We start from the raw sequence: 25750 nt of genomic DNA, 5'->3' as shown, positions 1-25750 counted from the left end.
TCCTTATTATATAAGTAAATTTAAGTTCGATAAAAATGTAAATTTATTACTTTATAAGCAACATTATTTTTTAATACGGAATTTTAATAGACTTTTACACGAAAAGCAAAGATCTCTTTATTACTATTGTAATAATTGTCTAAACGGATTTCAACGCGAGTCGAGTTTAAACTTACACAGAGAAATATGTACAAATTTCAAATTTCAAAGACTGTCGGTTCCTAAACTCGAAAATTCTATTCTTAAATTTACAGAATTTTTTAAAATGCTTAAACATGCCGTAGTCGTATATTGCGATTTTGAATGTTTAACTGAAACGGTTTCTAATGCGATGCAATCGACCGATACTAGTTTTAGTACTGTTACGCAAATTCATAAACCGATTTGTTACGCTATGATCGTATTAGATAAAAACGAAAGAATCATCTATTCTAAATTTTATTGTGGGTTAAATGCAGTAGAGGATTTCCTATCACGATTGAAAGCATTGTCGGAACATCTTATTAAAGAAATAAAACTGAATATTCCATTAGATCCTCAAACAATTCCAAATTCTATTAATCGAGATAAATGTTATATTTGCGGACGAAAATTTTCCTCTAATGATGTAAGCGTAATCGATCATAATCATCTAAATGGCCAATTTCGGGGGGTGGCTTGTCAGGGCTGCAATTTGAATTTAAATCTAAAACCATTTATTCCCGTTGTTCTGCATAATTTTTCTGGTTACGATTCGCATCTAATTTTAAAAGATATTACTAAAAAGTATATATCTTCTTTAAGTATAGTTCCCATCAATATGGAAAAATATACTACATATTCTTTAGATTGTTTTAAATTTTTAGATTCTTATCAGTTTTTAAACGCTTCTTTAAATAAATTGACAGATAATCTAGTACAGTCAAAGTACGACTTTCCAATCTTTAGACAATTTTTTTCCGATAATAAAAATAGCTATCTGTTGAAAAGAAAAGGCGTTTTTCCGTATAGTTGGTTTAATAATATTTCAAAATTAAATAATACTTCTTTACCCGACAAAAAATATTTTTATAATGATTTAACTAGAAGCCACATAAGTTCCGAAGATTACGATTTAGCTCGGCTTGTCTGGAAAGCTTTTAATTGTAAAAAATTTTCTGATTATTTGCAATTATATCAATTTGTCGATACAATTTTACTCGCTGATATTTTTACAAATTTTCGAAATTTATCATTAAAATATTACGATCTCGATCCTCTTCATTTTTTAACTTCTCCCCATCTTACATTTACTGCAGGATTAAAAATGGCAAAAATAGAATTACAGCTTTTTACGGATCTAGACATGTATCTTTTCGTTGAATCCGGCCTTCGAGGCGGGCTCTCGTTAGTATCTAAGCGTTTTAGTCGCGCTAATAACCCTTACGTATCTCAAACTTATGATAAATCGAAGCCTCATAGTTATATAGTGATGATTGATAGCAATAATCTATACGGATTGAGTATGGTTCAATATCTCCCATATGGAGAATTTCGTTGGTTACGTCGAACGGAAATTGATGAATTTGATATAAAAAATGTCCCTCTAAAATCCGAAATAGGATATATACTCGAAGTTGATTTAGAATATCCTGTTTCGCTACATAATCGTCATAACGATTTTCCCCTCGCAGTAAATCATGAAAAAATAGAATACGAAGATTTATCCGAATATCAGAAATCGCTTTTATCTTCTTTAAATCTAAAATTTAGCAATAATATTAAAAAATTAGTTTCCGACTTTAAAAGATAAATTTCATTATATTATACATTATAGAAACTTAAAATATTACCTAAAAGAAGGATTAATTTTAAAAAAAATCTATAGAATACTTTCATTTAAACAATCCCCATATTTAAAACCATATATTTATTTTAATAATGAAAAACGAAAAGCCAGTAAAAGCCAGTTTGACAAAAATTTTTTTAAATTAATGAATAACAGTTTTTATGGAAAATGTATGCAAAACGTTCGTAAACAAATAAATTTAAAAGCGGGATTGGATAAAAACCAATGTAAAAAATATGTAAACGATCCCGCGCTAGAGAGTTTCCAAATAATAAACGAAGAGTGTGGCATTTTCAGATTAAAGAAAACAAATTTATTACTGAATAAGCCACTATACATAGGCTTTTGTGTTTTAGAGTTAAGTAAATTGCATATGTATTATACATATTACGAAATATTTAAAAATTATTATAAAGATAGGGTTAGGCTCTTGTATACGGACACCGATTCTTTAGTATTAGAAATTCATACGGATGATGTCTATGTTGATTTTAAACACAATCTGGCCAACATATTCGATTTTAGCAACTATCCATCGGATCATCCGTTATTCTCCGAAGAAAATAAAAATAAATTAGGTTATTTCAAAGATGAGGCGAACTCCATGCCTATTTCGGAATTTATCGGTCTAAAAGCTAAAATGTATTCAATTTCGGGAGAATGTATTGAAAAAAAAACAGCGAAAGGTATAAGTAAATCTGTTGTTAAACAAACTTTTTACCACGATCTTTATAAAGATACACTACTTAAGAAAAAGCAATTTCGGCATACACAAACGCAAATAATAAGTAAGAACCATGTAATTACGACACAATTTCAAAATAAAATCTCTCTTTCAGCTTTTTATGATAAAAAATATATTTTAAGTAACGGAATAGACATGCTATCCTACGGACATTATTCGATTTCTTCTTAGATATTTAGAATACTTTTCTATCGACTTTTTTTTTCTATTTTAAAAATGAAAAAATGTAATCATTTTTGTATTATTGTAATCCTTATTTTCGTATATGTAGCTATTTTTTTAATTATTGTAATGAAAAAAATGTAATCATTTTATTGTAATAATTTTTATTATAACTTTTTTTGTTCTTATTTCTAGGGAGAGAATGTTTGAAATATCAGAAAAACAAATATTATTGTAATCCTTTATTTTGTAAATGTAGTGATTTTTTTAATTATTGTAATGATGAAAATGTATCCCTTTTTTTATTGTTAATGTAATCATGTTTATTATAATTTTTTGTAATGAAGAAAAATGTATCTCTCATTTTATTATTACTGTAATCATTTTTATTATAACTTTTTGCTCTTATTCATAATAAAAAGAACAAGGGAGAGAAAAAATTGTGTCAAATTAATTTGTCGACAGATGGCGCCGGCTTAACAAAACCAAAACTTAAAAACCAAACCAAAACCAAAATAAAAATATATAAAATAAAAAAAATATATAAATATAAAAAAAAAAAAATAATTTAAAAAGAAAATGAAGTTTAATATTTTGCCAACAGATGGCACCTTCGAGACTTAACAATTTAATATTTTGCCAACAGATGGCATTGGCTTAACGAAAAGAAAAATATATTAAAGTTAAATATATATAATAATATTAATTTTCTTAAATAAAGAAAATAATACTGATTCTCTTAAGAGAGAGAGAGATCGTAAAGAGAGAAAACATCTTAAGACTCGTCGTATTGTAAAAAAATCTCTTAATAAAAATATCGTACTCGGCGCGGCGTATTCTAAAAACGCTCGCTCAAATTTCGCGGTGAAGTATATCCGAAGGGGCAGCAAAAATGGGCGTGGTTTTAATGTCTACGAGAGCTTTTGGAATGCTAATATCGTAGAAACGCTCGAACGATTCAACGGTTTTTGCCATTTTTAGCCCCTGGTGGACGTCTTTCCCTCGGGAGGTTGAGCGACAATAGGAGAAGTCGATTGATCGCAGCATTTCTTAAGCTTCTGTTTAATTATTGTAACGGTGTTTTACTTTTGTATAAAATATATGAATATAATTTTAAATTCTACATAATACACATTAGTTCTTATTTCGTTTGTTTATTGAGTTCACGTCAACACACTTAAAATGTGAGTTTTTCTTGTTGAAATTCGTTGAAAATATTGCTTTTAAATATAAATTTGAGAGATCAGATGTCAAAACCGGCTTAGAAAGCAAAAGTTTTTTTTCGTTTCATTTAATAGCCGGTGGATTTTTTCACTAGCCGACGTAATAATTAAATTGATTCATTTTATAAATTACTTTTAATTTCTTAACAGTGGAATAGTCGGACTCGGCGCTACCAGTTAGTTGTAGAGATAAATCGTGGGAAATTTTTTAAGAATTTTCCCACGCGGTTTTCTCGTTATTATTTAAGAAAAAAATTTTTTAAACAGTTACGTCTTGTAGAGAAAAAATCGTTCTTTATTGTCACATAATTTTTTATATATAAATTTTTTCGCGGTAATTTTTTGCTAAAAATTTTTTTTTCAAATTTATATTAAATTCTTTTTTGATTTTCCATCCGATACGATTTTTTCAAAACTTTTGACTTTATTTTCAATTTTATATAATTTTTCAAAGTCATGACGATTTTTTTCAACCTGCGAATCAAATTCAAGAAAATGTAATTAATGTGACAGTTAACGAATTTCATCCACAACAATAGCTATCGCCTTAAGACCTTAGTCCGAGATATCTAGGGCTGCGCGTGCAACTGCGCGGAACTAAACCCGAGATAACTTGGGCAAGTATTAAATAATTCTTTAGAGCGGTCGTATGCATGATATATGTGGGAAAAAGCTTATTTCGTATTCTATTGGATGTCTTCTATGACCTCAGCAAATTTTGAAATGATACATCCAATAAAAGTTTTTATTTTTGACCATTTATTCGGTCCCCTCCTATTGAAACATTACAAATGACCAAAATTCTAGTGATATATTTGTGTGCTTACGGTAATTAATGAACATCTGTGTAGAAACCTATCTTCCCCTGAAACTTACTTGGGAAAATCCCGCTAGCTTTCACAAACAGCTGTTCTCAAGGACATTTAGCTATGTACACAAAATAGCGGCGCGCGTCACGTGATCCGTTTCAATTTTTTTTTCTGTGAAAGATAATTCGTCTCTGAATAATATGTAATAAAGGAAATAAAGTTTTTTGCTAAACTTTTTTAGAAATGTATTTCATAAATTGGTGTATTATTAATTTTTTTAATATTTTTGGGTGTTTTTCCTGTAAAACACAAAAAAACATAATGTGAGGTTATACTTAGCATATAATATAAGTAATAAGAAGAAACTAGTCTAAAAACTATTAAAAAATCACGAAATACATTCGAGTAGTTACAGTAACTCGTTCAGACTCGTGTAGAAAAACCTACTCCCCTTCAGGCAATCTTGGGAACATCCCGCGAAAGTTTACAATCAGCTGTTCTCAAGGTCATCCAGCTGTGTATCTATATGTGAAGCTAGCTAGAAGCCTGTGTCAAGTGTCTTCTTGCCAGTTTTGTTTTATAAGAAAAATAACAAGTTTCTAAATAATACATAATAAAATAAATAAAGTTTTAAACTAAAATTTTTTAGAAAATCATTTCGTAAAATCGTGTATTATAAATTATTCTGATTTTTTGTGAGATATTTTTGTAAAGCTTGTATGTCAGCATATAAAGCTAGAAACGAATATTTATAGAATAAATATTATTGTGATATAAGAAATTGTTTGTATTTGTGTAAAAATACACATAATAAAGCTTTTATAATAAAAGTTCTTTGGAACACCTGCCAGCAATTATGGAGGAAATCAAAATAACACGCTTGTCTAGCCTAATTTTTTCTTATCTTCCTATATCGATTGTTCTGTACAGATTGTTGAATATTTTCTTGCAGTTAGTATTTTTATACTTTATTTTCATCTAAACACATTTGATGTAATTTTATCCATATATACAAATTTACAATAATATTTACATGTTTCATTTTCGAAAAAATCATAAAATAAAAATAAATCAATAGATTTTATTTATTTATTTTATTATTTAGATATTACTTTACATTTATAATGTAAAGTAATATGTTCTCTTTTGTAATAAACGAACTGCGCCCTTGTATAGCCTCATGGTGTAAAATATCATTGTTTACAATATACTATTTCTCTCTTCATGACAAACTCCAGGGGGTAGTGCGGCTCAAGCAATGTAGGACAGAAAAAAACCTTTCTCTGGTAATAAGCTAATGAAAAATATTCATATACAGAGTTTTTATAAAAACTCTGTGTTCTTCTATCAAAAATACAATGTTTTGCAGGAAAAGCACTTTTACGGGTGCAAGTATTGTTTCAAATGTGCTATCTCGTTTCAAATTCGCGCTACATTCAGTCTTTTTTTCTTTTCTAGCAAAATCATATTACAGTTTACTGTAGTTTTGTATTTTGTTTATCACGAATTTAAAATTATAATAATAAAATTTTAAAGTTCCAAAAAAAAAAAAAATGTATTTATTTATAGAAAATCGCTATAATATCGTAAATTCATTACTCACGCACGTGTTCTTTGAAAACCACAGCTTTCTAGCTTCAGCAAGTGAGAAGTTATTGTCATTTTTCACACTACTTCTCTAATTACTCTCCTAGGAGGGGAGTGGATGAGTCATCGGAGGGTCGAAGTCAACACAAGTTTTCTTAGCGATAATGTATAAGAAGCATTATTTTTATAATATTTCGACGATTTTTAAATAATCGACTATACTATGCAATTTTGCATGCGATTGTTTACATATTTTCTCATATTATGTAATAGCAAGGAAAAATGTTCACTTTCCCAAATAATTTATAACTTCACAGTTCTAAAATAATGTTTACTCACCTAAATACTCTCTAAGAACAATAAATTAGCTAATTAGAGCTAAAAACGATAGAAACAAGCAATTTTATAGCGATTGTTTAGATATTTCAAAGACTGTAGCCTGAGAGGGATGGCACTTAGTGGAAATTTGAGCTCCACTGTTTTCACTGGTGGCTGATTCGTTGATCTAATTTCCACATAGACAGAAAGTAACCAACTACAGTGTAAAAGAAGTTGACTATCGATTTTATCAGCCAATAATCTGCCTCCTCATCTCTAATTGCTTTACAATGGGAGAGGACGGTATTTCGCGAAATATTTATGGTCCGGAGGTGGTGACAAAACATTTATTGGTTGAGACAGTCAAAAGACACATACAAGAAAGCAAATGAAAAACTTAGATTGCTACAGACTTGATTACAGTTTGTACAAAACTCCTCCTTCCTATGTTATATCTATAGAACAACCTTCTTTTGTTTATTGGATAAAACAAACCGTCGTTCACATGCTTGTTGAGCTGTATTTGGTAGATTATAGCTAATTGACTATCCTTCGACAAATAAGCTTCGATTCGGGTTTGTGGGGTGGGAATTTTCAAGCAAAAAGCCATGCCTTCTCAGAGAGACTTTGTCAGCTATAAACATATGCAAACAATCATAAATCATTACTCTCATTTATTTTTACCCGAGTTTATTAAATTTATATGTATATTCATACTATTTTACGTTTATAAACGTTTTTTCAGAATCATCCAGCCACAAGTTTTTCTAAAAAACAAAGTGATTCCGGTTTATTGTGGTACTTCCGTAATACATAAAAAAATAATACATGTATAGTCGTTCATATAATAAGGTAATAATCGCTTATTATAGTGCTCTGTTATTATAATAGTATAAATAACATAAACAAAATCATATATACACCATCCATGCACAAATGTGTGTTGACCTACTTTTACAACTTCAACCGCCCCCCCAAACTAGTTGCGTTGTAAACTATAAGCTATATTGTATCGCTACGTCAGTTTAGAAAGCTGCATGATTTTTTTGAGAAAATATACCTGTCTACGTAACATAACAGATTGATCGAATGTTTATACAAAAAAGTTTTTTGATTTTTTCAAGTCTTGAATTTTATAAATTTTTGTAAACATATATATATTGTAGTCAGCAATCATAAACGGTGATATGTTATTCATATTTCTGTAAAATTATTTACGTATAAAAGCATTTAGAAAGAACTTCCAAACACCTGCAAGTAATTATCAATTCTCAGATGAGGAAGTTGTAATAAGCATTTGCTAAATGGAAATGTGTAATGTACTGTAAGTACAAAAGTTCCCGATAGCGGGTGTAGCGCTGCCTGTGGCGATATCTTTGGTCTTAGTTCTAAAGATGCAGTTAGTCCCCATCAGGGTTCTCAAATGAATTTATGACTGCAATAAATTGTCTCAGATATTTGTTCCTAGAAATTCTCTCTCTTTGTTCTCTTTTCGAATGCTTCGAAAAATTTTCACTCGTTGCCTTGCTTTCTAGCAGAAAGGTTCTCTTTTAGTTCTAGTGCGCTCGTAGAAATACCAACTAGATAAAATTTATCCAGTAATTATCAAGTAAGTTTATAAGAAACATAATATTTCCGGAGAATAATAATAATTGTTATAACGGGTTTTTAGAAAGATTTTTTTCCTTTTGCTAGACAGGTCGAAAAAGGCTAATATCTTGTCCGACCAAATATATTTTGCTATTTTATCAAGTAAGTCTATAAAAAATATATTATTTCTGGAGAATAATAATAATTGTTATAACAGGTTTTTAGAAATTTTTTTTATTGTCAGAATGTCAGATTCAGATTTTGAATATGAGGAACTGACTAACAGTGACTCAGACATCACTGTTAGAACCCAGGATGAGTCGTCAGACAATAGCGACTATGGAGACGTCCCCTCTGAAAAAAACTGGATGGAACTCAATGTAGACAATCCTCCTCCACCTCCTCCGAAATTTCCTTTTCGGGGAAGTCCGGGGTGTAAATTCACCCCTACAGATGCATTCGATCCTTTAGAATACTTTCTGCTATTTTTTGATTTACAACTTATAAACATTATTGTGAGTGAAACGAATAATTTCGCGATGCAACAGGCACGCTCATCTAGGGATCAGTGGGAGCCGGTAACGGACAAAGAAATGTACATTTTTTTAACAATTTGTATGTTACAAGGCCTGTTATACAAACCTGCTGAGAGAATGTACTGGTCCAGGAATGATCTTCTACATACCCCAATTTTTAGTAAATTAATGACCAAAAAAAGATGGATGGATATTAAACAAAATTTGCACTTTACAGATAACAACAGCTTCAATGCAGAAACACATGAAAATCCCAAACTGTGGAAAATTTGGCCTATAGCAAAAAATCTAAATTTAAAATTCTCCCGCTTATATACCCCCGAAAAAAACATAAGCATCGACGAGAGCCTGCTATTGTTCAAAGGCCGTCTTTCCTGGAGGCAGTACATTCCTCAGAAACGGGCTCGTTACGGTGTCAAATTTTATATGTTGTGTGAATCCAGCTCTGGGTACCTATATAACTTTCTTATTTATACTGGAAAAGGCACTTGCCTAAACCAAAAATACGGAAATATGTTATACACAAGCCAAGTTGTGTTAACATTACTGGAACCGTTGTTAGACAAGGGATACTGTCTAACAACGGATAATTATTACACTTCCCCACAATTAGCAGATTATCTAATAACGGTGAAAACTGATTGTTGTGGAACACTACGAACAACACGGAAAGATGTTCCGAAAGTGTTACATCAAAAAAAATTTAAAAAAGGAGAGACAATGGCAATGCAGAGAGGTAAAGTGATGATTCAAAAATGGCAGGACAGGAGAACAGTCACTTTCCTCTCTACATTCCACAGTCCAGCAATGGTAAGGAAGGAAACGCGAACTGGTGAAATAATGAAGCCACAAGTTGCTGTAGACTACAACAACACTATGGGAGGTGTTGACTTATTAGATCAGCATCTCCATGATTATACTGTGGCGAGAAAAAGAGGGAAGAAATATTACAAAAAAATATTTTTTCAATTAGTTGATATTTCTTTATATAATGCGTACGTACTATATCAGAAAAATGGTGGAGAAAAAACTAATTTGTGTTTTCGAATGGCTTTGATAGAACGACTGATAACTATGTATCACAGCGAAACGATGACCGGCAAACATGGTCGGGCGAGAACTCCGAGTCCGCTTAGACTTACGGAAAAACATTTCCCGGACTTTATTCCGCCGACCGAGAAAAAAGTTGCTCCAACTAGATGCTGTGCTGTCTGTTGCCAAAAACGTGACGACAAGGGGAAAAAAGTTCGAAGAGAAACAAGGTACCAATGCGAACAGTGTAAGGTGGCCTTGTGTCCCGCTCCTTGTTTTAAATTATATCACTCAAAAGTAAACTTTTAATTTTATTTCATATTGTACAAAAAATATTTTCTATTTTTATTTTTCAATTTTTGATATATTTTTGATTATAGATGTATATTTGTAAATATTTTATTATTTTTCATGTATTTTGTCATTTTTCTATTTTTATTTTATTTTTATGTCATTAAATTTATTTTCATTTTATGTTGTATTATGTTTCATTTCTTAAATTATTTTTAAACGCTAAGCGACGCTAACTACGAATGGCAGCTTTCCAGCACGACACGGGAGTCATGCAGACAAGCCAACATTGCAGGCTCCTGTACCCCTGTAAAGTTGGCTATCCAAAGGGAAAGATGCCATTTAGGAACCAACTAGGGCACATTCAAAAAAATTTAAAAAAAATCTTTTTCGACTCAAATGATGTTTTTTTTTTAAATATTCAGAAAGAAAGGTGAGAATCTTTTTACATTAGAGAAGTAACAGAAAGTCTGAAGGAGATAGAAGACGTAAAGGTTGTTATGATTACAACTATGTCGCCTGGCGGTCTTTCCCCCCAGACTGAAATGTGGGTGAACGTCGTCTTGTGTTCTACTTTCTGTAGTAGTGACGTAATCATTTTAAATAAAAGAACATTTCAGTATATTTTATATTTAAAATTTTAAAATTCATTGTTCAAATTCACACTGAAATATTAATACGATTCAAAATATTAGCATTTGTTAAATAAACTTATTTTACATATAATAAATTTAAATAAATTAAACTTTAAAAATCAACTAAACAATAAAAAAATGTAGAAATATTTTTATATTCATCTTCACAATTATAACATATGTTATCGTCATTGACCGATATTTAATTTTAAAAACAATTTTCATCATTGGCATGCATCAGAAATAAAAGCATAACTTCCCTAAAACACTTCACTGACAGGGTCCGCTTCACTCTGAAAAAGCTGACAGTTTTATGTCAGAAATCCAATGTGTGACCTACTTTCTCTAACATAGTAAAACAAACTAAGTTACAGTACAACAATACACATAAACACAAATAAATTAGTAGCCCAATAATACATACCTTCATTTATATCCACATGTTATATCCAAAGGTCAGTTCTCCCAAACTGTCGAAAAATAAATTATTTTCAACTTTTTTTTCTGAATTTAGAACTAATTCACAGTAAACTTTACGCCTTAAAATATCCATTGCAATCAACGCAAAATGTATGAATCCACGTAATAAAAAATTATCGCAGTGAACTTCGAAAAAACGAGAAACACAGAAACATTAAACCGCACTTTACGAGATCTGGCACAAACTGATCATATTCAATAGACAAAACGAAAATGCTCTTGTCCAATGTCATCAGGTGACAAAAAGTTTCTAAATAAACGCTAAAAGTTTTAAAGAATTCTTCCACAAAAACCGATGAATTTAATTAATACACAATAACTAAATCTGTTTAATAAAGATTAATCATTTTCCATTATAATTATGCAAATTAGATATAAAAAAGATCATTGCGCAAATTCTCCTGCGAACCATGAATGACTCTTACGTCACCCTGGATTGAAGTTTTCCTGAAAAATACTAAAAATTTTATATAATTATTTTACTAATCCAGTTAAATTTAAATAATATAAAATGTCTAGATCTGTTTAATAAAGATTAGTAATGTACTATCACTAATATGCAAATTAGATATGACAAAGATCAATGTGGGAAAACTCCCACCAAGATAAAAATAGCTTTCGGTCACGTGATCACCAAGAAATGCGAAGAAATATGTCTAAAATTTAATGTTTGTGTACAAATTAATAAATTTTAACTAATGTCATCGTTCAAAATTTAATGTTTCTGTAAAAATTAGTAAATTGTAACAAATTTCATCAAAGAAAACAGAATAATTTTCGGCTTATAAAAACTCTACAATAAATGATTATTTCTTCGAAAGAAGTCGATATGCACGAATAAATAATAAATATGTAATAATGCTTTCATCCATTTTAAGTAGATATTGTAAAAATTAAGCTATTTAATTTGTTTGGCTTTTATAATTTAGGTTCCGAATATTTTACTGTGAAATTCCATTCAGTAAGCAGAAACAAAGACAAGCTATTAATTATAAACAGGACAATAGAATAATTTTTACGTAAATTAAGTGTAAATACAGAAAAAAAACGAATTATATCAAAGATGGGACGAATAAGCTGACATCCCTCGAACAGAGCTCATATACTCATTGTCATTTTCAGCCTGGTTCCCACTTCGACTGTTTTATCTTGGTAAAATGTTAATTTTTCAAAATAAAAGTACTTTGTTCTTAGTGAAGAAAGACAAAAGTATCGAAATATAATATTGAGAATTAAAAGTATTGATGTATGTCTATATTAGAAATGTATATTTTATTCCGATATTAGAAATAATATCACGAGAAAAACATTAGATATATGAAATACGGCCATAAAACAATTTCTTTCTGTCAAATAAATTACGGATTAAACAGGTTTCTTTAGAAAAATTTAATCGCGAATAACTGACTTTAAATATACAGAAGATACAGTATGCTTGTTATGTGATAGTATCTGCGTTTACAAATTAACAGAATTTTCCGTTTTTTACACATTATTATGCTATAATCTAGGAAACTATGTTTAATACACATGACATACTAAAGAAAGGGTAAGAAAGGAACATCAGTCCTTGTAACTAATGTATTATTGAAAGTTTCATTCATATAGATAATTAATTTTATCAAGATACATTTTTCCAGAAGAAAATTATCGATATTTTTCGTAAATATAAGTAAATTTTATTATAATTTAGATAAAAACTCATTTTTTTCCCACGCATGGCTTCTTTCCCCTCCCTCTTACTCCTATACTTGGAACATTCCATTTCATAATTTGATGTAATAATAACGTTTAAAATGATTCTAAATAAAATATTGACACTTAAAGTAGGTTAATATAGGCTATATTGTCACGAGTCTCAGGTGTATTCATAAAAATGTAATAATCGATACAATAATACTTTCTCACATGCTCCATGTGTTAAAGTTTGCAGCTGTAATTGAAGGTAATATATAAAGAAATAAAATGTTTATATTATCAATAGTTATAAAAGATATCTTATTTTCACGTAGAAAAAAAAAGAAGACAGAAGAAACAGACAATCACACGATATGTCTATCCAGGACATTCTATAATTGATTTCAAATTTCTAATGACGACATACATGAATATTTTTGTGTGTGTGAATATTATATTTCGATACTTTTATGTTTCTTCACTAATAACATCTTAAGACTAACTTTTTACCAAGATAACACAGTCGAAGTGGGAACCAGGCTGAAAATGACAATGAGTATATGAGCTCTGTTCGAGGGATGTCAGCTTATTCGTCCCATCTTTGATATAATTCGTTTTTTTTCTATATTTACACTTAATTTACGTAAAAATTATTCTATTGTCCTGTTTATAATTAATAGCTTGTCTTTGTTTCTGCTTACTGAATGGAATTTCACAGTAAAATATTCGGAACCTAAATTATAAAAGCCAAACAAATTAAATAGCTTAATTTTTACAATATCTACTTAAAATGGATGAAAGCATTATTACATATTTATTATTTATTCGTGCATATCGACTTCTTTCGAAGAAATAATCATTTATTGTAGAGTTTTTATAAGCCGAAAATTATTCTGTTTTCTTTGATGAAATTTGTTACAATTTACTAATTTTTACAGAAACATTAAATTTTGAACGATGACATTAGTTAAAATTTATTAATTTGTACACAAACATTAAATTTTAGACATATTTCTTCGCATTTCTTGGTGATCACGTGACCGAAAGCTATTTTTATCTTGGTGGGAGTTTTCCCACATTGATCTTTGTCATATCTAATTTGCATATTAGTGATAGTACATTACTAATCTTTATTAAACAGATCTAGACATTTTATATTATTTAAATTTGACTGGATTAGTAAAATAATTATATAAATTTTTTAGTATTTTTCAGGAAAACTTCAATCCAGGGTGACGTAAGAGTCATTCATGGTTCGCAGGAGAATTTGCGCAATGATCTTTTTTATATCTAATTTGCATAATTATAATGGAAAATGATTAATCTTTATTAAACAGATTTAGTTATTGTGTATTAATTAAATTTATCGGTTTTTGTGGAAGAATTCTTTAAAACTTTTAGCGTTTATTTAGAAATTTTTTGTCACCTGATGACATTGGACAAGAGCATTTTCGTTTTGTCTATTGTATATGATCAGTTTGCGCCAGATCTCGTAAAGTGCGGTTTAATGTTTCTGTGTTTCTCGTTTTTTCGAAGTTCACTGCGATAATTTTTTTATTTACGTGGATTCATACATTTTGCGTTGTTTTTAACGGATAAAAGGTGGAAATTTTACTCTGAATATAGAACTTGTTTTTCAGAATATGCTACTTTACAAAAAGAAAAGTTGAAATAATTTATTTTCGACAATTTGCGAGAACTGATCTTTGTTTGAATGTAAATGAAGGCATGTAAATTTATTTGTGCATATAATTATCTAGTTCTAATTTCGAAACATTCATGGTATTTAGTGTTTATAAGCGTGTTATTTAGACATGTCTACCAATTTAGTGCTAAAACGTAGAACTACGTCAAAGAAGAATACAAACTTTAATTAGCAAGTAGTCCCTTTATTAGCAAACTAATTTGTTGGTAGATTTTTTTACATTTAAAGTGTAATTAGATGAAACTAAATGGATGTGAACATAGAAAGTAGAATTTGGCAAGACTAATAGATAAACCTATTATTACATATTACTCGAACAGAAAAATTTATACATGAAGAATTTTGTTTTGATAATTATGGCCTAGGGTTTATGTCAAAAATATTTTTCAGTTATATTTGTAATTACAGTTACAAATTATCTAAAATTCAGCTTGATATAATAATATATCATTCGAATAGTAATGGCGCTTAAATATTTATAGGATTAATTGAAGTTTTCGAATATTGTTTGAGGAAACTGAGGAAGGCAAGAGTATCGACAGTTGTATAATGAACTAAATTTAAGTAAATTAGTTGACTTTGTATGTTTCGATGTAGTTTTTTATAATATTACGATATACGAGCTTTCGATTTTGTAAATTGTATTATACTAAAAAATAAAGTTTTTCGTTATTCTTCTACTTAATGATGTATTTATAATGTTTCTGAACTAAATAATACTTATTAAATTGAAATCCAAGCTTTACAAAGTACTATGAATATTAGAGAAGACCGTTTTACTATAAACTACTACGTTATACTACAGCTTACTCTAATGTTGATTCCACAAAAAGTAGGTCAGACAAGGACTGTTAGACTAATGACGTAGGCTGTTTACTTTTTCCGGTTGCATTGGTGCTCTCCCGATAGCATCATTTACAGAAGTCACACCTACTTTTTTCTGACGCGAGCCAATTAGGAATATTAATTTTTTTAACCAATCAGATGACGGCGGGAAATTTAAATTCGATTTATGTCGATAGATGGCCGTCTAAAATTTCATATTTATTTTAATTTTCTCTCTTTTATTGTAATTTCTCGAGAACTAAAAGATATTCCAAAACAAAGTTGGAGAACCCAACTACTCGTGAAAATTCTACGACTTCACGAAATGGTCCAGGTATTTTATAAGAATTTTTTAACGACTATAGTCGTCCTTCACCACTGCCACTCGATCGCCTTGGACGACTATTCTCGTCCTTCACTGTTAAGAGGTTAAAAAACGATTATACAGTCGAGTTTGCACAAGTCGACACCCTAAGGGGAAGTGAAAATGTTTCGAGTTATGCGATATGACGACTAAAGCGAAGTTGAAAAAAACCACAATACTGTACTATGATAAGGAAATACAGTAGTGCAATGTATTTCTCTGACCATCTATCACTGGTACTAAAGTTGGTTTCTACTACAGGTACCCCAGCAATTTCCATCGCGTTTTGTTTCAGTATGTGTCCCGAAACTGGAAGATTCGATGAACGAATTTGCTTTAGCCAATTAAACAGAGTATCTTCGATATCTTTCTACGGCGACTTTTTCTAGCGTTTTCGAAACAAATGCGACGAAAATTCAAGAAAACGTTTCTTAATTTCGTCTTTTTTCTTCGGGATTTTTAATAATGTTGTTTTTGGAAGGTTTTTTGTCTTGCAAATATGGCTTGCGAAATTTTTTTACATTCAAATTCAAAAAGTAGTTCGTATTTTTCTTTCATCTTAAGCGTTATTAGCTTTCCGACTCATTTTTCATAAAAATTTGAAACACGTACTACAAATAACGTTTGACGTGTAAAAATGCAAAATCAGGTTCTGCTGTAACCTTGATATAAATTGTTCCTTTCCGTTTAGAGTTCAACAGCTTCAAGTTCAACAACTGACTATATCCATTGGGCTGGCCATACCCTTGCCTTTGTAAAATCAAGGACTACTTCGTGGGTGCTTCTCTTTCGTACTTCTGCAAAGCAGCCATGTAAAAAATGATCTCCACCCATTGGCTGCCACGGAATGGCGCTTCTTCCAATGTAGTTTACAACATAATCTCATCTGTACTATTTAAGTTCGGTATTGTAACTACGGTTACAGTTTTAATAAATTGGTTTCCAGAGGCGCCCACAAATTTTTATCTTTCCTCCTACCACCTTTTCCCTTTTCCCTAACTTTTTTGTACTCCTCTTCCCATTCCCACTCCCACTTTTTCTACATTCCGCCTTTTCCCATCACCTCTCCTCTTTACCTTTAAAGGTAAAAAGAGAAAATTACCTAATGGGTATGGCCTTTTCCACTTTACATCCGTGTATATTCACTGTATTTGTTTGCATCAGACAATGTAAGTTGATATTTCGATTTTTGTAAGTAGTAGTGGTTTGAGTAGCACTGATCACAAAATTAATTTCATGAGACATACTGATCACAAATTTAAATTAATTATTAAATGTTTTTATAAATTTGAATTGAATTAATTTTATTTTAAGAATAAGGTAAAGTTTATGTATTTATTATTAAATGAATAAAAATTTATTGAGGAAGTTAAAATAATTCAATTTTTGCAGGCTGGTAACTAAATTTCTTTTTAAAATATATCAACTAGATATATACTTACAATTCATCGTGTTGAAACTTCTAATGAAAAATTACTTTTTATTTTTACTTAAATTTAAAAATATTGCGGTTGAGAATATTTGCTATATTAATATTTCTGTAAATTTAAAACATGACAATTTGAAATAATGTTATAACAAAAAACAAAGTTTAATATATTCTTTCTAATTATTAATTTGCAATAATAAATTTTACGAATTGTTCTAATATAAAAAGTAAATTAAAACAGGACAACTTGAAATACAGTAGAAAACCGAAAATCGGAATCAGTTGGGGACTGAGGTTGTTCAGATTAGTGATTTGTTCCGATTACCGATTATGTATGAATAAATATATTAACCTGTCCGATGTTCAAATTTTTCTTCGTTGCGTGTCGCTTCGTGTTGAATTTTCGCGATTTTAAGCCTAACGAAAATTTTTATAATAATAATCGAGGCTATCGTATCGTTAAAATTATTTCTTCATTTTGTACAGACAAAATAAATTTATTGAAGAATATAAAAACATGAAAATTATACTTTAGAAGTAAATCTAGTATCAAAAACGTTCGATTCAGCACGACACAGTCCGACTGAAAATCGTTCCGATTACCGGCAATTCCGATTAACGAGTCTCTACTGTAATAATATAAGAGTAAGGCAGAGTTTAATATAATCTTTCTAATTATTAAATTAATTTGCATTAATAATTTTTACAATTTGTTCTAATACGAGAACAGTTCAATATAATAATTATTTAAATTATATTTCTTACTTTTTTATTAAATACCTATACAATGTATTTATTTTAAAAATAGCTATTTTTTTGTTTAAGAATTGTTCGTAAGATGGAATATTGCAAAAAGAACATTTCTTTTGAAAATGTTTGTGGTAATAACAATTTTTTAAAATATTATCGAATCTTAGACATCCGAAGAAGTTCGATGTCTAAATAATTGTAGTTGCATTAAGAGAATAAAAATTTCTATCTGCCCATTTTTTGCCAATATTTGAGGATTTAAATACTCCCAACTTTTTAATGTCAAATGATGTAACTTTTTATGTTATATATTGTTTCTGTTAAGTTTAAAAAATTAAATTTGCCCTCTCTTGTATTATATCGTACTTTTTATATAAATTAAATAAAATTTCATATACCTTACTATGAAAATTCCCAACATCCAAAATTATATTTTTTGTATGATAAATACAGCTCATGAAATTCACAAAATTAATTTTTCGAGTAAGATTACAAATTATTATTTAATTTATTAATAAATTTTTATAATTTACAGTACATTTCGAGTAAATTAAGATCACAAATAATTTTTCAGGATATAAATAATTTGTCGTGTAATAGTTTTATTATCAATACTGAAATTAATTTTCTTGATTGATATTCTGGTACACAAAATAATATAACATTGAAATTATTTTGAAAAGGTTTTTAGGTTACAGTTTATTTAAGTGTTTCCACTGTTTTCTTCAGTTTATCTAAAGTAAGACATATTTCTGCATGTAAGTGCAGGAATAAATTTTCACGATGGCTGATGATAATTCTTGATTTAATTTTTGATATTTTGGAACTCGTCAATAAATTGTTGGTCAGGTTTTTGGTAACCGAGAAACAAAATTCCGGTTTAAGTAATCTTGTAATTTGCTTAAAGTTGTGGTTTTTAATTTTTGGTATTTTAAAACTTCTTTTATATCTAACTTATGTATGAAGAGGATAATAAAATTATCTGAAAGAGGTTGGAATTTGGCAACTTTATTCCAATCAAATTTTAAGTAAATTAGATTTTTCAAGAGAAATCTTGATCACAAAATTAACTTTAGATGTCTATTAAATTAAGATTACAAATAATTTGTTGTGTTTAATTTTTTTTTCAGGTTATAAATTATTTTCAGTTCAGAAATTTCTCAGGTAAATTACAATTATAAATAATTCTATTCTCAAAACAACTACTCAGTCTGTTTTTTTAGTTTTCATATTTAAAAAACTCTTCACTCTATTTCTATAGTTTTTATATTTGGAAAACTTTTAAATTTAAGTTATTTCTTTAGTTTTCATGTAATATCTTGTAAGAGTGTAACAGTTAGGCAAAGTTTAATATATTCTTTCTAATTATTATCATTATAAAATGAATTTGCATTAATAATTTTTACAATTTGTTCCAATATAAAGGATAAATTAAAACGCGACAACTAAAATAACATTTAGCAATAGGACAAAGTAAAACACAAAAATAGTTCAATATAATAATTATCTAAATTATATTTCTTACTTGTTTAATTAAGAATTGTTCGTAAAATACAATATTGCAAAAAAAAACATTTTTTTTAAAAATATTTGTGGTAATAACAATTATTTAAATATTGTCCAATCTTAGACACCAAAGAAGTTCGATGTCTAAATAATTGTAGTTCCACTAAAAAAAAAAAAAAAAAAAAAAAAAAAAAAAAAAAATTTCCTTGTCCAATTTTTGATGATTTAGGTACTCCCAACTTTTCAATGTCAAATGATAAAATTTTTTTATGTTATATATTGCTTCGGTTAAGTTTAAACAATTAAATTCAATTTGTTCTCCCTTGTAATAAATTATATCGTACTTTTAATATAAATTAAATAAAATTCCATATGACATTCCCAACTTTCAAAATTATGTTTTTTATATGATAAATGCAGTTTGCGTAAAAAATGAATCGAAAACAGTTAATTTCTAATATTAATTTAAAAACTGAGGAAAAAGGATATATCAAAATTAGCAACTTTGAAAAACAAAAGTTATATATATATATATATATATATTAATACAAAAGCGAAATTGTTTTATTTTTAAATTATTATTGGAAATTAACTGTTTTTGATCCATTTTTATATTTCCTGTTATTTAAGGTATGGTGTAAAGATAGTGTATTATTGGAAATTAACTGTTTTCGATTCATCTTTATATTTCCTTTTTTTAAGGTATGGTCTAAAAATATTAATATATATATGTATATACCTTGTTTTTCAATGTTGCTAATTTTGAAATATCCTTTTTTCGCTGTTTTTCCATTAAGAGATGGTATAAAATACTGGTTATAAGAGACTGGTTCGATACCTCGCCGAGAACTTCTTTTGCAAGAACCTCTTATACAAGATCATTCTCTTCAGAAAGTAAGTATTTTTATTTAAAGGTTTGCCTTTGACTTAGACTAACTAGATAAAAGTAAATCTTCGGAAAATTCACAAGTTTAACATTAAGAAATATAAGAGAATCAATTTAAGGTGGCAAAATTTAATGCAATGTATGACCATTTAGACAATTGTGTAAATGTTTAAAATACGTCTTTTAGAGGTTTGGTAAAGTTTATTGACTTATTATTTTCATATATGCATAACTTTTTTCAGATAACTTTTTATTTTAAAATATTACTGATTAGTTTCATGTGATATCGAATTCTGTTTTAATAAATTTTGAAGGAAATATTTATTACTATTATTATTATTTAATATGTGTGATTATTGATTTGAGACATTTGCGCTTCACAATGAAAATCTTTGTTAACACATAATTCTGGGAGTTTAGGATTGTAACAAGATATTCTAGAGTTCGGGAAAACTGATTTTTATAATGAGTCTATTATTATTTTTTTAAATTTAACAGTTAGACATAAAAAATCGGTAAGATTTGACAATTATTTGCACGGTTTATATCTATCATATGAGAAAAAAAATCATAGAGAGTTATAGAGTTTTCGAGATGCTATATAATTTATTTCTGAATTACGAATAATTTACTTAAAGTCAGCAAAAGTTTATTACTTCACTTACTTGCAGAAATATGTCATGTTTTAGATATACTGAAAAAATTCACCAAAATTCATTTTTATAATGAATCTATCAATTTTTAAATTTCAACAGTTAGACAAAATGTATTCTGGTTCTATAAAATTCTCCTGTAGTAAGTATTAAAATAATTTATAATAAATATCGTTTTTCTTTGTATGACTATATTTAATTGAGATACTTTAATATAAATTAGATTTCAACTCTAAAAAATTCTCAAATGGCCTGCATTAAAATTAATGCAGTGTATTATAATATAGTTTTTGATATAGATATTATCTTCGTTTACAATTTTCGGTAATAAACGAGGCCAAACCTAGAAATATAGGAAAATCACGAGTTGAAAAAGCAAAAGTTTGCGTTAGACCAAAAGTTTGGCTTAGACATTTTTCTAGATAAAAGTAAATCTTTCGAAAATTCACAAGTTTAACGTGAATTTATGAAGGTAATAAAATTTTAAACTATATTGATGAGTTTATAAAATATGAAACTCAAATGAACCATGTTATTCCACAAACAATTTTTGAAATTTTGCCTTATAAATTTTATCAGCTTCATTCTATAACTATTATAGTAAAAAATTTGTCAATATCCTTTGAATTTAAGTATAAATAGAGCTGTAATTTTTTGTTACAATCAACAAAACTTTAATGTTATATTATTTTAAATTGCTACGTTTTAAAAATATTATTATTATTATTATTATTATTATTGCAAATCAACACAATTTAATTTTATAATTAAACTAAATATATTAAAGTGTGCCTTATTGTTAAAATAAAATTAATTAATTTAAGATTCATGTTAGTATAGCTAAAGATATTTCGGTGTTATATTATTCGAAGTTGTCATGTTTTAATTTACTCTGAATTAAGATAAATTTGATAGCTAAACACAATATATTAAACTTATTGTTAAAATAAAATTTATTTACAAACTGTTCAAATAACTTATAATTCCTTCTTTTCATCTGTAGAAAAATGGCTGAAGGATTCAGCGAAAAAATGCGTCGCCGACTCTACGAAGAATATGGGATAGGAGCTGATGGCTCCGATAACTCAGCTTTATCCGACAACATAACACTCCAGGTTTCTTGGATAGAGTCCGATGATGGCAAATTACAAAGAGGGTGGACATGGAGTCGGGAAGAAGGACAGAGAATTATGTCAAACAAGCAGTTGACAAGTGTGGCTGCATTACCACGATGTCGAACTCATTTTAATCAATTTTGAACAGAATTCAAAAGCCTTTAATAAGAAACAAAATTATTTACAGGCGGAACTTAGGCAAATAAGTGGCAATATTAGCCAGAAAACTAAAATAACATAATGAACAAGTGGTCGCGACATGGGCTTGGAATCGCCAACCAGATGGTTAACAATTATAACCAAAGGGCGCGTGACATGGGCACATAACTGCCTGCCATAACATAATACAAATACCTTGGAGGGAGGCAAGGTTGAAAAGCAAATGATGGTCTAAGAGAAAAGTCTATATGTTGGCTACTGACGTTGTGGGGCTGGAGCTATTGCTGCACTACGGTTGTAGTCGCCTAGATGCTGTCGATAGATGTCATTACTCCATCGTATAGAGTCACTAACCATTAGTTTCCTCATCAGTGATGCATATTTTCGGCCGATGCCCAATCGTTGGAGTGTGGCTTCATTCTGGGGATCGTAGCCTCCTAGAGCTCCTACCACAAAGGCACTGATGTGTGTGTCGTAACCTCGTTCTCTGAAGTGATGTACTAGACCGCTGTACTTAGTGACTTTTTCCTCACGGGCAGCTTCGAATGCAGGTTGTCCATTCTCGAACGGGGTCGTGACGTCCACAATTGTCGCAGTCTTTGTAGGTTCATGGATGATCACGAGGTCCGGGCGGCAGTTAACTTTATACCCCGGGATCCGTTGGTTCACTAAAACCATTGCGTCCTTTTTCTGGAAGGCTTTAACAAGTCTCTCGAGTATCGCATTATGTCGGCGAGTTATCATCCTGAAATTTGACGGACAGTGGCAAAGTACATGAGAGAGAGTTTCTCTGAAGAAACTGCAACGGCGGCACTTTTTGGTTTCGTTGCCAAACCTCTTGTGACCACGCAGGGCGACCACACTGAGCCTGGCGCGGTGCACAAAACGCCAATCGGCGAAGCTGGTGTAATGTCCATTGTTGAGGAAATGGTTGCATGCTGCGTGCCTTGCTGTTACCCCGTAGACCTTTCCCTGATCAGGCTTGGAGAGGAGTTTATGTAAGTATGATTCTTTTAAGAGGCAGCATAGAGTTCGTTGGCAATCTCGCGCTTTGACAGGTAGTTCCTTTGCGGTGATGACGGGTAGATTGTTGTCACCAGGTATCCAGGAGATGCTCAGCTTTTTCCGCAGGCGTCTCGAGGCCATCCTTAGTCTTGTCCACATTGATGATATGTCGGTGGGTTCTGTGCCGAACTCACCGTCTACTGATCCGTCCAAATATTTACACGTATCGTTGATGTTGGGGGTTCTTCTGATTCTACTCTCCGTTACAGCTTTTAAGAATTTCCAGGCGATTTCTCTGATGGCTTGATCCCTGGAATGGAAGATGTGAGTTGCATGGCAGATTTGGGCAATATCAGCGAGGGCGCTGGAGGGAGTCACGTTGGCTCCTCCTTGTTGGTATGGCAAGACGACGACCTCCGCGCTTGCCCGCTGCGGTAGTCCCAGCCATCTCTTAACACATCGTTTGACGGTTTTGTCGATCTTGTTAAGCTGTTTCTTTGGATTAGTGCCTGTGATGAAACAGAATGAGAGTTTTGGAGTAACGAAGGTATTGAGTGCATCGACCTTCTGCCACGGGGCAAGTTTTGATGCATCCAGCTTGCTTACTACGGATATTATGCTGTCGAAAGTTGCATCCTCGGTGTCACACTTTGTAAATCCCGTTGGCACTCCCAGATGTCTGTAGGATTCGTCCTCGCGCAGGTTTGGAATACGGTCGTGGTTGAGAGTGAAGTGCTCGGGGCCAGTACAATGGGCTTTACCCGCAACAGACAGAGTGGCACATTTCTGGATGTTGAAGTGGAATCCGGCCCAGTCCGCCCATGTGGAAATGGAGTTCAGCTGATCTTGGAGTCCTTGTGCAGATTCACTTACCAGAGCGATATCATCTGCATAGGCTAATACATCTATGCGATGGTTGTGGATTTTGTAGCCTTTCTCAAGGTTTTGAATACGGCGAAGTGCTGGCTCTAAAGCTAAAATGAAGAGTAGTGGGCTTATCGGGCAGCCCTGTCTTACGCCCGATCTCATCATGATTGGGTTGGTGTAGCCTGTGGAGGTTCTTACCCTTGTGGTGCAATTTTCATATAGGCGCTGGATGGTACTGATGGTGTTGTGATGTGCTCCATGCCATTTAAGGGATTCCCAGATGACACTGTGGGGAATGTTACCAAAAGCATTGGCAATGTCTAGCCATGCTATTAGGCAGTTTCTTCTTGTTCTCCTGGCATCTTGAATTACAGTACCTAGTAGGAAATTGTGTTCGATGCACCCTTAATAGTGTTAATAATCTGTAAGTAGCAAATTAATACCATATTATGAATAAAATGAAACTACAATCCAATGAGTATAATCAGATTCATTTTTCAGAGTTTATCAGTTAAATAAATATTATTTCAAAGAAATAAATGAATTTTAATATAATCCATATAGTAATTCAAATTTTTATGAGTTAACTTAATCACACACTATAAATTCGGTTTGAAGATTTAATATTTATTATCACTATTGCTACTGTACAATTTGAGTTAGATTCTTATAATATATCTTTTACTTTTATTTCATTTTAGTAACTATATATATATTTAAAAAAACATAAGTTTCATTTCAATTCAATTACAATATAAATTTTAAAAAATATATTTTTATAGATTTTACATTAACAATTTGGTATATCAATGAACATTTTATATAGTCAGTAAAAATATTAATGTATGAAATCTTTTCGTCGTTTTCTTATTAAATATAAAATAATATTAATCCTAATTTTTATTTATATAAAATTACAGAATGACATGCCGATAGAATTCGAAGCATTTTAACATATTGACTGTTAGACATAAAAACATTAAACAGTGATATGCGAGTTAGTTTTGACTTCGAAATGAAAATCTTCCAATCAACATCTCATGTAGACAAACTGGGTTTGTAGAAGACATACAAACAATTTTGGAAAGATAGATTTTTGTAAAAATTATTAATGCAAATTAATTTTGTAATAATAAATTTAATAATTAGAAAGAATATATTAATTGAACTTTGTTTACTGTTACAAGATGTTTTATAAAAACTAAAGAAATGAACTGAAAAGTTTTCTAAATATGAAAACTGAACTGAATTAAAAAGTCTTCTAAATATGTTAAAATTAAATTAATTTAATTCAAATTTGTAATTAGAAAATTAATTTTGTGATCAGTATGGTCCAAACTACTACTACTGTTAGCGCCATCTCTTGGACAAAAACGCCTTAATTTATATATAAATATATTTTTGAAAGGGGGAAATGGTGGTCTTCACATATGCGAGAAACCTTCGCAGGAGTGTACTAAACAACTTCCCGATGTTTCATGGCGATTGGATGAATGGTGTGGTAATGCATTAAGAATTAATGCATTACCACACCATTCATCAATCCAAACATTAATGCAAACAGAAATACATTCGTTTTTATAAATATAGATGA

The 25750-nt window shown here is 30.0% G+C and overlaps 3 protein-coding genes across 3 annotated transcripts; 2 read left to right on the top strand and 1 right to left on the bottom strand.

Moving 5' to 3' along the window:
* Positions 1-265: 265 nt before the first annotated feature.
* Positions 266-1771, top strand: LOC136968768 (uncharacterized). Its single transcript, XM_067262802.1, has one exon. It carries the CDS (start codon positions 266-268, stop codon positions 1769-1771), a length of 1506 nt encoding a protein of 501 aa, XP_067118903.1.
* A 6715-nt stretch (positions 1772-8486) lies between these two features.
* LOC136968767 (piggyBac transposable element-derived protein 4-like) lies at positions 8487-22269 on the top strand. Its single transcript, XM_067262801.1, has 3 exons — positions 8487-10056; positions 19096-19129; positions 22014-22269. The coding sequence occupies exons 1-3, from the start codon at positions 8487-8489 to the stop codon at positions 22267-22269; spliced, it is 1860 nt and encodes a 619-aa protein (XP_067118902.1).
* Positions 22270-22539: 270 nt separating this feature from the next.
* LOC136968766 (uncharacterized protein T26G10.4-like) lies at positions 22540-24321 on the bottom strand. Its single transcript, XM_067262799.1, has one exon. It carries the CDS (start codon positions 24319-24321, stop codon positions 22540-22542), a length of 1782 nt encoding a protein of 593 aa, XP_067118900.1.
* Positions 24322-25750: the final 1429 nt, after the last annotated feature.

This window comes from Centruroides vittatus, unplaced genomic scaffold (assembly GCF_030686945.1).
Source record: "Centruroides vittatus isolate TY-2023 unplaced genomic scaffold, ASM3068694v2 contig_153, whole genome shotgun sequence".
Lineage (NCBI taxonomy): Eukaryota > Metazoa > Arthropoda > Arachnida > Scorpiones > Buthidae > Centruroides > Centruroides vittatus.
The sequence above is the reverse complement of the archived record's forward strand: the minus strand, read 5'-3'. Positions and strand labels throughout refer to the sequence as shown.